The sequence below is a fragment of the Ovis canadensis genome, chromosome 2, assembly GCF_042477335.2.
Source record: "Ovis canadensis isolate MfBH-ARS-UI-01 breed Bighorn chromosome 2, ARS-UI_OviCan_v2, whole genome shotgun sequence".
NCBI lineage: Eukaryota > Metazoa > Chordata > Mammalia > Artiodactyla > Bovidae > Ovis > Ovis canadensis.
The window spans coordinates 89,664,341-89,677,475 of NC_091246.1; the positions used below are offsets into that span (position 1 = coordinate 89,664,341).

Here is a 13,135-nt window from a genome sequence, read left to right on the forward strand (position 1 = left end):
CAGAAAGAAATAAATTTTTTAAAAGTGAATTTACGGAGTTGTACTGCCAGCTCCACAGTTTAGTGTTAAAACATTTTGCATCAATCCCTCTCCCCCAAATTTGTTGCACCCATTTACAGTTAATCCTAATTCCCACCCTCAGTCCCAGAAAAACACTAAAGTGCATTCTGTCTCTAAATTTGTCTCTTCTGGGTATTTCGTATACATGGGTTTTGGACCAGAAAAAAATTTCTGATGCCCTACAGAATCTGCATTCCTAATTCTGAGGCTCCAGTCCATTATAGCTCATGTATGATAGGATAATACAGGATCAAACGCTCCAGTAGTTTTATTGGAGAAGAGCCAAGTTTTCCTTTTGTAAACCAGTGTCTCTGATTTGAAGTTACCTTCGATAGAGTGAATAAACCATACTGAAAACTATTGAGCTAGTATATCATGTTGAAATGTAAACAAAAATGTATTGTTTAGTATATTGGGAAAGAATGCTCAAAGCAATAGGATAGCCGGGAGAATATTGATTATTTCAAGTTTTAAAAATACACAGCACTGATACAATGTTGGGGCTTCTCTGGTGGCTCAGTGGTAAAGAATCCACCTGCAATACAGGAGACGCAAAAGATGCAGGTTCAATCCCTGGATTGGGAATATTCCCTGGAGGAGGGCATGGCAACCCACTCCAGTGTTCTTGTATGGAGAATCCCTTGGACAGAGGAGCCTGGCAGGTTACAGTCCATGTGATTGCAGAGAGTCAGACACGACTGAAGCGACTGAGCGTGCATAATACAATGTTATGCTTCTTAATTTCTAACACTGGCTATGATTGTAAATAGCAACTTGTAAAAACGCTTGCAAGAGCCATAGTACAGAATATAGAAATATTTGTATATGAATTTCATATTTTGTTAAAGATATTAGATTATTGTAATAACTGACAATTATGAATTAAGACTAATATTTAGGCAAAAAAAGTAAATTCGTAGAGTTGGAATAACAAGTGTTTGTATTTCATACCGCATTCAGGTTTGACTTCCAGGTGATTTAAAATACAATACTAGCAATTCATTGACATGATTTAAAGTTCACTGTATTTTTTTTGGTGTAGTGGGGAAGTTAAGTTGATTAATAATCTCACTCTGAAACTTATAAATAACCTATTTCAGTAAATCAGCATTCACTCAATAACTGTGAAAAAAGTTTATTCTTTAATTCATCCTGTTCATAGTCTAGGGGAGACTACACATATAAGTAAATTATTGTACGTGTGTGTTTTTTTCCATGTTAAAAAAATCGTTTGTAAAAATGGGTTGTATTCCATGGGTTATGGACTTTGAGAATTCGCTGATTTGCTTCTTAGTAATTACTACTGAAGGTCATCCCCTGCTTCATCTTGTTTACTTTTGAATCTCTTGATACAATTCTCAGCTGGGCTTGAAAGAGAAATGCACGTGTTGATTTTGTTATCCATAGATCAGGAGCTCTGGTCTCTTGGCTCAGTTTGTGAGGGCAGAGGATCTGGCAGGGTATAAAGACAAAAGTTGAGTTGAATTTTAAAGAAATTCATATTGACCTAAGGAAAAAAAAAAGAGTTGATTTTACTTTTTGGCCTATGATATGAATTTTCTCTAAGAGCATCCTCATGTAAAAACTAAAAAGTTCTGTACATTAACAGCTTATTTTTGCTGAGTTAATTTTTATGTTCTTTTTATTTCTTAAAGGATAAGGTTTATCATCTTAATTGTATGTATGACCCAATTGTAAAGGGGCGAGAAAGCTTTTTGCACATTTCTCTTAAACAAAACAGCATTTTGTTTGACTGTAGTATTAATTTTGAAAACTGTGAATTGTTGTTTGGATGACCAGCTCTGAAGCTCCTTTCTTGTGCTGAGAGTCAGAAGATCCCAAAGTCCTCGTTGCTGCTAGTGATGCCAGTTCTGCAGATACTATCTTCTACTGCCTTGGAAGACTGTATATCCATGGATGAAGAAGGTCCCTCTAGGCAGCAGTTGGCTCTAAACCTTTTAGAAATGGTACAGCAGGAGTGCTACAGAGACGAGCACCAGAAGGTAACCACTTCATCCTTGTTTCTCTTAACATAAAGTTCAATCAGTTATATGGGATTTAAGTCACTGTCGGAAATCTCACTTCCTGACGATATATGTAAGGTAAGGAAGGTAAGGTGACGTCGCTTAGTCGTGTCCAACTCTTTGCAACCCCGTGGACTGTAACCTACTAGGCTTCTCCGTCCATGGGATTCTCCAGGCAAGAATACTGGAGTGGATTGCCATTTCCTTCTCCAGGGGATCTTCCCGACCCAGGGATTGAACCCGGGTCTCTCACATTGGAGGTAGACGCTTTAACCTTTGGGTTTAAATCCTGTCATTGAATTTTACCACTCTATCAGGCACTGGTGTAGATGTTAGTATATTCTTCTGGACTGTGATGGGGAGGGTAGTCCTGCTGTTAAATAAGTGTTGGAAATCTGTCTGATCTTTTTTGCTTGTTGAGTTTCCAGTGTCCATCAGTGGTTAAATGTCCTGAGGAATCCTGCAGAAAAGGAACTAGTTCTAGTTAACTAACCTAGTGCTTCTGCAACACACATGAGCATGGAGCCTTTCTTCCCCCTCTTCATACTGTTAAAGAGTGCAGCATGATTAGACCTGCAACAATCCATGGTGGGGAATTGCAATTGCCTGGAAGTTCTGGGATCTGTAAGAATGAAGACTTGACTTTTGAATATGGCACCTACCACTGTATTCCCTGGCACATGGTTCTTGAGGTCCCTTGTGAGTGTTCCTACTCCCTTCAGCCCGACTGTGACACTCCATTCTGATCCATGCCTACTGGGCTTACCCAATTTGGCTTTGTCAGTCTCACTGGTCCTGTTAGAATAATGGAGAAATATGAGTAATATCTTGTTAGTGGCTGCATTCTAGGCCTACATTCATCATATTTTTTCCCATTTAGGTGCTTGGGTTTTGTTGCTCAGTCGTGTGCGACTCTTTGCGATCCCATGAATCTACAGCACACCAGGCCTCCCTGTCCATCACCATCTCCCAGAGCTCACTCAGACTCACGTCCATCGAGTCAGTGATGCCATCCAGCCATCTCATCCTCGGTCGTTCCCTTCTTCTCCTGCCCCCAATGCCTCCAAGCATCAAGGTCTTTTCCAATAAGTCAACTCTTCGCATGAGGTGACCAAAGTACTGGAGCTTCAGCTTTAGCATCATTCCTTCCAAAGAAATCCCAGGGTTGATCTCCTTCAGAATGGACTTGTTGGATCTCCTTGCAGTCCAAGGGACTCTCAACACCACAGTTCAAAAGCATCAATTCTTCGGCGCTCAGCCTTCTTCACAGTCCAAATCTCACATCCATACATGACCACAGGAAAAACCATAGCCTTGACTAGACGGACCTTAGTTGGCAAAGTAATGTCTCTGCTTTTGAATATACTGTCTAGGTTGGTCATAACTTTTCTTCCAAGGAGTAAGCATCTTTTAATTTCATGGCTGCAGTCACCATCTGCAGTGATTTTGAAGCCCCCCAAAATTAAGTCTGACACTATTTCCACTGTTTCCCCATCTATTTCCCATGAAGTGATGGGACTGGATGCCATGATCTTCATTTTCTGAATGTTAAACTTTAAGCCAAGTTTTTTACTCTCCTCTTTCACTTTCCTCAAGAGGCTTTTTAGCTCCTCTTCACTTTCTCCCATAAGGGTGGTGTCATCTGCATATCTGAGGTTATTGAGATTTCTCCTGGCAACCTTGATTCCAGCTTGTGCTTCTTCCAGCCCAGCGTTTCTCATGATGTACTCTGCATATAAGTTAAATAAGCAGGGTGACAATATACAGCCTTGACGTACTCCTTTTCCTGTTTGGAACCAGTCTGTTGTTCCATGTCCAGTTCTAACTGTTGCTTCCTGACCTGCATACAGATTTCTCAAGAGGCAGGTTAGGTAGTCTGGTATTCCCATCTCTTCCAGAATTTTCCACAGTTTATTGTGATCCACACAGTCAAAGGCTTTGGCATAGTCAATAAAGCAGAAATAGATGTTTTCCTGGAACTCTCTTGCTTTTTCCATGATCCAGTGGATGTTGGCAATTTGATCTCTGGTTCCTCTGCCTTTTCTAAAACCAGCATGAACATCAGGGAGTTCACGGTTCACGTATTGCTGAAGCCTGGCTTGGAGAATTTTGAGCATTACTTTACTAACGTGTGAGATGAGTGCAATTGTTCGGTAGTTTGAGCATTCTTTGGCATTGCCTTTCTTTGGGATTGGAATGAAAACTGACCTTTTCCAGTCCTGTGGCCACTGCTGAGTTTTCCCAATTTGCTCGCATATTGAGTGCAGCACTTTCACAGCATCATCTTTCAGGATTTGAAACAGCTCAACTGGAATTCCATCACCTCCACTAGCTTTGTTCATAGTGATGCTTTCTAAGTCCCACTTGACTTCACATTTCAAGATGTCTGGCTCTAGATTAGTGATCACATCATCATGATTATCTGGGTCGTGAAGATCTTTTTTGTACAGTTCTTTTGTGTATTCTTGCCACCTCTTCTTAATATCTTCTGCTTCTGTTAGATGCATACCATTTCTGTCCTTTATCGAGCCCATCTTTGCATGAAATGTTCCCTTGGTATCTCTAATTTTCTTGAAGAGATCTCTAGTCTTTCCCATTCTGTTGTTTTCCTCTATTTCTTTGTATTGATCGCTGAAGAAGGCTTTCTTATCTCTCCTTTCTATTCTTTGGAACACTGCATTCAGATGCTTATATCTTTCCTTTTCTCCTTTGCTTTTCGCCTCTCTTCTTTTCACAGCTATTTGTAAGGCCTCCCCAGACAGCCATTTTACTTTTTTGCATTTCTTTTCCATGGGGATGGTCTTGATCCCTGTCTCCTTTACAGTGTCACCAACCTCATTCCATAGTTCATCAGGCACTCTATCTATCAGATCTAGACCCTTAAATCTATTTCTCACTTCCACTGTATAATCATAAGGGATTTGATTTAGGTCATACCTGAATGGTCTAGCGGTTTTCCCTGTTTTCTTCAATTTGAGTCTTAATTGGGTAATAAGGAGTTCATGATCTGAGCCACAGTCAGCTCCTGGTCTTGTTTTCGTTGACTGTATAGAGCTTCTCCATCTTTGGCTGCAAAGAATATAATCAGTCTGATTTTGGTGTTGACCATCTGGTAATGTCCATGTGTAGAGTCTTCTCTTGTGTTGTTGGAAGAGGGTGTTTGCTATGACCAGTGCATTTTCTTGGCAAACCTCTATTAGTCTTTGCCCTGCTTCATTCCACATTCCAAGGCCAAATTTGCCGGTTACTCCAGGTGTTTCTTGACTTCCTACTTTTGCATTCCAGTCCCCTATAATGAAAAGGACATCTTTTTGGGGTGTTAATTCTAAAAGGTCTTGTAGGTCTTCATAAAACCGTTCGATTTCAGTTTCTTCAGCGTTACTGGTTGGGGCATAGACTTGGATAACTGTGATATTGAATGGTTTGCCTTGGAGACGAACAGAGATCATTCTGTCGTTTTTGAGAGTGCATCCAAGTACTGCACTTCAGACTGTTTTGTTGATCATGATGGCTGCTCCATTTCTTCTGAGGGATTCCTGCCCACAGTAGTAGATATAATGGCTTGGGTTTTACCTTTAGTAAAATGTGGTGTGTGCGTGCTAAGTCACTTCAGTTATGTCCAGCTCTGTGCAACCTTATGAACTATAGCTTGCCAGGCTCCTCAGTCCATGGGATTCTCCAGGCAATAATATTGGATTGGTTTGCTGTGCCCTCCTCTAGGGGATCTTCCTGACCCAGGAATCAAACCCCCATATCTGCGTTGGCATGCAGGTTCTTTCCACTAGTGCCACCAGCGAAGCCCAGTAAAATGTGATAGTGCTTCCCGACTATAAAGGGTTAAAGATGGTAAAACTGGTGAAGCATCTTAAGTTTCCAGACACCAAAGACATTACATAAATGGAAACAAGTGCCTTAATTGTTTTGTTTGCAAAAGTAGAGATACCACTAATAATGTATTGTTAAATGTTCTAGCAGCAGAAATCCAGGCATTGTTGGGGATTCTTGGTTCTGTTCCCCGTTTGATCATTTAGCACAAACTAGCCTGCAGGCATACTGAAATAATGCTGCAGCCTCCTCGATCCTAATTGTTTGACTAAACCATAAAACTTGAAATAGGTAATTGATTTGCATTAAAAGAAGAGTTCTTAACATCTGCTCTGATAGGATGAAAAACTGTGACCCCAAATTTCTAATAGCCTTTTACCTCCCCTTTTAGTTTGCCCATATAGAACACAAATTGGATTCTGAATGGGGGTGGGGACAGGGTACTATGTCTGAGAGTTCTGTTCGTTTAAATCATGAGTGATATTTACTGAGGATCACCCTAAATCTAATGTGTAAGTACTCAGCTTACTATTTGCTCAGGTGTGTGTGAATCTTATTCATCAGCACTGCATGGTGGATTTTCTCTTTAGCAGCTGGTGAAGAGGGAGGAGGAAGGAATACTATTAGGGTGTAAATGTCCTCCTGATGATAGTGTGCTGCTGTATTGAGGCTTTCAGTGGATATATGATCTCCTTTTTGAAAAATTTAAGACACAGTTTACTGTTGGCTTTTCTCCTACACCTGGCCAGACCCTATATTCCAAACATACCTATAAATTTAGCCTGCCCCAGACTCCCAGTTCTCCTCCTGAATCTTTGCTTTAGCACATAATGCTCTTTTGTCTCCTTTGCCTGAACTACTCATTCTTCAAGACCCAGCCAAGTGTTTTCAGCCTTCCTGAGTCAGAATTTATTACTCTCTCTCCTTTGCATCCAAACACTTTCAGCATTAGTGGATTGTGTTGTCTGGCTTAATTCAAGGGGTACATGTTTGTACCTCCAGCTGTGCCGTGAGCTCACTGAGGGAAGGAATCTTGGCCTTTTTCACAATTTGCCTTTACTTTTTGAGCACATTAATATTTAATTTGCAACAATTGTTGAACTTTTGATGTTTTTTCCACCCTAGGTGTTTCTGCATTATCTTTTTCAGCTGATCATGAATGGGAAAATTAAAAACACATTAGCAGTGGTAAAACTGAATATTTTCCACATATTCAAAGAAATAGATAACACCCTAGCTTATTGATTTGTCTTTGCATCCTCCCACACCTGACCTATTGTTTACTACGTAGTAGACAGTCAAGAAATTTCTGTTCAGTGAGGAATGTATGCTTCTGATACAAATACAGATCATTTTACCCTCTTGATTTATTTCAGAAAGACTATTTAGAATCACAGAATTTTATTGTTTATATTTTTTATTATTTCATTTTAAATTGGTGATTCTGACTTGAGTATTTGGCTTAGAATTAAAGCGTTTCTTCAGAAGTATAATTCTTCTGATAATTAAATCCAAGGGTAAATATTACTGTTCCATGCAGTTCTCTGTTCCCTGTCCATTTCTTTTTTTTTTTTTCCCTTCGTTGTTTTGGCTATGCTGTGTGCCATTGGAATCTTAGCTCCCTCACCAGAGATTGACCCACACCCTGACCTGTGAAAGTAGAATCCTAACCACTGGACTGCCAGGGAATTCCCTGTTTGATTCTGAAGTGTTGATAACAATGAAATAAAACACATTTTAACTTTTCTCAGTTTCTAAGAATTAAAAAGTAAAATATCAAAGCAGCCATTCATCTTTTTAAAAGATTAGCATAATCTTCGGAGAGGGCAGTGGCACCCTACTCCAATACTCTTGCCTGGGAAATCCCAGGGACGGAGGAGCCTGGTAGGCTACAGTCCATGGGGCTGCTATGGACACGACTGAGCGACTTCACTTTCACTTTTCACTTTCATGCACTGGAGAAGGAAATGGCAACCCACTCCAGTGTTCTTGCCTGGAGAATCCCAGGGACAGAGGAGCCTGGTGGGCTGCTGTCTATAGGGTCGCACAGAGTCGGACATGACTGATACAACTTAGCAGCAGCAGCAGCAGCAGCAGCAGCAGCAGCAGCATAATCTTATAAACTTTTATTTGTTTATTTATCGTGTAAGATAAACAGGATCCTTTTTATTAGACTATGACAGGTGATGTCTAAAACCTATTTGTGTTCTCTTGGGTGAAAAAACATCAAATACTAGTCACAGCTCTAAAGTCCTTAAAATTTTGCTGCCCCTACCCCAGAAAATGGAGGGGGTGGTGGTAGTGAGAAGAAAGCACCAGGGTATGAGTCAGGGTCTAGTTAGGAGAGAGAAACCACACTGATAATTTAAATAAAGAGAAACTTAATACAGAAATTGTTAACTAGTAAAAGGTGTTTAATTACTGAAAGCAGTAATGAGGCTCGAAGGAATATTGCCATAATAAATGTCGAGAGCAGCTTCTACTTCTGAGACTGAGGCAGGGGACACCCAAAGAATGAACCAAATGGAACTCTCCACTCAAGGCTAAGGTCACAGCTTGGTGGGAAGATCGTAGCCAAGACCTGCTAGCTGGAGAAGTGTGTGGGGTGTCACAGGCCAGAGCTGGCCCAGACGAAGCCGTCTGCTGGAGTCTTTTGCATGCCCCTGGCAGCCAGGGATGGGTGAAATAAAGCAAGAAAGAGACTTAATAGTCAAATTCCTGCAGTTGTATAGGGCAAGATTCATCTTTGGAGAAGTATTTTAGTCAACAGAAAGATTTAGAAAAGGTATGACTGAGGTAGGATTTGTCATACATTTATTAATTGGCATTTATGGATAAAGTACTTTATTCAAACTTAAAGCAGTGTGAGCTTTATTACCTTTTAATAAAGCAGTACTAAGTAGGTTTCATTCATTGTCTCTTTGAAGTAGTATATAGTAAGCAGAAAGTATTTTGAGTATTTGTCTCTTAAAAAATCAAAATTTATAATATATTGTTGTTGTCCTATTTATAGTTAAAGTTAAGATTTATTGAGTACATGCTCTATTTAAGAAGTTATGTGGATCAACTCTTTTCTCACAATAACTTTGAAATAGTTTTGTTTTGCCGTTTCCACATGTGTGGCCTTGGACTAATGGTTGAAGCCCTCCGGGCCCTGGCCAAATGGGCAACAAAGCCCCGCTTCATGTGGTTGTTTATTAAGCATGTCTTATGTTCAGGCTCCATTCTAAGTGCTTTGCCATGTATTAAGTCATTTGATTTTATCCCAAACTCTTTGAAGTAGGTATTATTATTGGTCTAATTTTATCCAAGAGTTAACTGAAATATAGAGAAGATGACTTGCCAAGGGTCATGCAGTGAGAGTCTGATTATTTTTTAAAATAGATTTGTTGAGATAAAATTCACATACATACATTTTACTCATTTAAAGTTCACAACTCAGTGGCTTTTTGTATGTTTGCAGAGTTGTATATACAATACCACAGTCAATTTTAGAATACTTTTATTACTCCAAAAAAGAAACCTACCCCCAAATGATATTCCATTGTATGAAGCTACCTCATTTTATTTTTTCATTCATCTATTGAACATTTGGGTTTTAATCTTTTAAAAAAATTTTGGTTATTGTGAATAATGCTGTTGTGAATACTCCTGTACAACTTTTTGTGTGGACATAGATTTTCATTTTTTCTTGGGTAGATAACCCTAGGAGTGAAATTGCTAGATCATATGGTAACCATGTGTTTGATCATCTGAGGAGCCGTGAGACTTTTCCAAAGGGACTGTATCATTTTACATTCCCATTAGCAGTGTGTGAAGGTGCCAGTTTCTCTATATACTTGCCAACACTTGTTACTGACTGTCATTTTATTACAACCATACTGGTGGTTGTGAAGGGCTTCCCTGGTGGCTCAGATGGTAAAGGATCTGCCTGCAATGCTGGAGACCCAGGTTTGATCCCTGGGTCAGGAAGATCCCCTGGAGAAGGGAATGGCAACCCACTCGGTATTCTTGCCTGACGAATTCCATGGACAGAGCAGCTTGATGGGGTGATAAACCCGATGGGGAGTCCATGGGGTCACAAAGAGTCAGACATGACTGAGCAACTAACACAGGAGTGGTTATGAAGTGCTATTTCATTGTGGTTTTGATTTGCATTTCCGAAATTATGGAGGTTAATTAACTTCCCCCTCATTACACAGGTAGTGGATGTAGGATTGAGATTCAGGTTTTGTCTGTTTGACAAATAGAGTTTAGATTTGCCTATACTCTATTGCTGCCACTTTGATTTTATTAACAGCAATTTATCATCTTTGTGCTGAACTTGGGAGTTAATAACAGTATTTCAGATTTACAGGAAAACAGTAAATCAATAGTAAATCGAAGTAAACTGGTTTCTTAAAAGCTTTTGATTGGAAGTTAATAGGAATTAGATCTTGTGCTTCTACCATTGTCTTCTTAGTAACATGGATACAGAGAATGGTGTTTTGTCTTTTGGTGGTAATTAACCACTACCAAGCCTTTCAACTCTTGATTAGATTCTTCATAGATGTATAGAACAGAAGGACACTCTTAAGGCTTTATCTATTCCAGTCTTCTGTTTCCGGTCTGGTGAGTAATTAAATCCCTTGTTGCACAGACCTGAGCTACTTTTAAGTGTCTCTAGGTTTGTTCCACACTCCCTCTCCTGATCAAATCCTGGCCTCACTTTTGTTAAGCCTGTTTTAGTCCACATTATAGATAATTGTTATTCTTTTAAGTTAATGAAAATCTATATTGTTCACCTGCATTCACAAGTTCTTTTTCAGTCCTCTTTAGACAAAGAAGTATAAGCAGATGTTACTAGTATTTAGCGTACCTGAACCTTTTTATTAAAGTTTTTTAAAAAGTAAAGATTTGCAGCTGTTTTACATATGTAGAAGATGTTGTGCAACCGTTTCATCTTCACTTAAATGTTACTTTTCTATTGTTTCTTCTCTTTTTTATTGAGATATAATTCATTTAACATAAGCCTGTCTTTTATCTTTAAACACCTACTTTCTCCTCTAAAACTCAGGGCCTACCAGCACTCCACGGGGCCAGGATTTGGTGGCTGGTGCTGAGAGAAAACCCTCGATGGCACCTTTGCCCTGGGATCATGCCTGTGGCAGCTGTCGCTCAGTGGGACAGGGAGACCATTCTGTGATCTCTTAGTCAACGTCATGCCTTTTTCCTGTGACTCTAACCTTAGGCAAACAGACGAAAAACAGAGGCTAAACCTGGACTAATACTTTAAGCACAGTAGGATTACTTTTCTGTTTTAATATGTTTACTCTGTAATATCGCTGCTGTCTAGTCAATTTATGGTTCATGGTGATTTCCAATCATTTTCTTTTATAATCATATCCAGCAATTTTATTTTTCTCTCCTGAACATGACAAGGATAATATTTTCCTTTATTTTGCAACTTTAGGCACTATGCTAGGTGCTTTGTAGATACTATTTCTTTATCAACCTCAATAATTTTGGCAGGGAGGTAGGCATTACTTCCATTTTATAGATGAGGAAAGTAAAGCTCAGAGAAATTGTGCACCAGTTTTTAATAACTGTCTAATAACTGTCATGGCTGTGCTAAAGTCCTGGTCTTTTAAATCTGAAGTCCAACGCTGTTTGTCATTAGACTAAAGAACTTGACTCTAGTCTTTAATGAATTTCACTTTCTTCGGAAAAAAATTCTTAGCGAGACAAGACTATAATAAATAGAGTATTTTAATACATTGAAATGGTTCAAGAGTCATAAATGATATACAATGAGCAGTCTCTTTCTCACCTTTGATTCTGGTTGTCCGATTTCCACACTCTCAAAATGAAGAAGATGAAGATTAGTAGTTATTAATTTCTTCTGTTTGTCTAAATGCTTTTGTGTGTGTGTGCGAGTCCATGTGAGTCTCTAATAACAAATCAGATTTCTGATTTGTCTTATCACACTCCAAATGTGTGTGTGTGTTTGTACATATTTATGCAGATACAAATATATAGTCCCTATGCTTCCCTTTAAAATAATCTCAGCATTTCAGGCACACTGTATGTATCTTGTATTTTCCTGTGTGAGATCTTTCCATATCAGAAAAGATAAAGCTTCCTCATATGTTTTTATAGTGGCATTTATTTTCAAATAAAGGTGATCTTCATTCTTAAGCATATACTTTAAATAACTGAACATCTATGTCCTCACAAAATCTTTTATAGTAATATTCATACAACATTATTTGTCATAGCCAAAAAGTGGGAAAAAACAAAACAAAATATATATCCATACAGTGGGATATTATTTGATAAAGAAAAGAAACGAAGCATTGATAGATACCAGTCAGCCACAACATAGATGAACCTTGAAAAAGTTTTATTTTATATGAAATAAAAGAAGCTAGTTACTAAAGACCACATATTGTGTGGTTCCTATTATATGAAATAAACAAAATAACAGATTAATGGTTGCCAGGGCTTGGGGATCAGAGGGAATAAAGAAGGACTTTTAATGGACATTGGAGAAGGAAATGGTAACTCACTCCAGTATTCTTGCCTGGAGAATCCCATGGACAGAGGAGCCTGGTGGCTACAGTCCATGGGGTCACAAAGAGTCAGACACAACTGAGTGACTTACACTTTAATGGGCATGGAGTTTCCTTTTGGGGTGTAGAAAAATGTTCTAAAATTAGCTGGTGATGATGGTTATACAAGTTTATGAATTACTAAAATCCTCTGAGTTATTAACTTTAAAAGCCTAGATCTAATGATATGTGAATTATATCTCAATAAAGTTATTAAAAAGTTTCATAAGGCTTAACTTTTACTTCTCATCCTTTCAGTTGTTACCTTTATTCATGTAAGTGAGTCTCTAATAATAGGACAGTGATACTCTAGAGATTTCTAATTTGTCTCATCACATTCTAAATGAATTATTTTTTGAACGGGCAATATCTAATTCCTCTTTAGTATCTGTGGCTTCTTCTGGGCTGTTTGGGCACGCCACTCACAATGGCAGAATTCTATCCAGTCTCTGACCCTGATTGTACCACTTGACTTCCACGAGGAGCCATTGCTCAGACTGACTTAAGCATAACGTCTTCTTTGGGTATCATTTCAATTTAGAGCTGTCAGGCTGCTGCTTCTTGCAGGAGTTATCTACAAACTATTAATGAATTTCCAGACTCCTGCTGAACCAACTCTGTTACTATCAACATACT

General features: G+C 38.9%; 1 protein-coding gene across 2 annotated transcripts in view; it reads left to right on the forward strand.

Annotated features, from left to right (window-relative positions):
• FOCAD (focadhesin) overlaps positions 1 to 13,135 on the forward strand; it is a 305,222-nt gene that overhangs the window by 102,304 nt on the left and 189,783 nt on the right. For both annotated transcript variants that reach the window (XM_069576651.1, XM_069576652.1), the window contains exon 10: positions 1,861 to 2,063. In XM_069576651.1, coding sequence (XP_069432752.1) covers positions 1,861 to 2,063 — 203 coding nt within the window. The remainder of the gene's footprint in view (positions 1 to 1,860; positions 2,064 to 13,135) is intronic.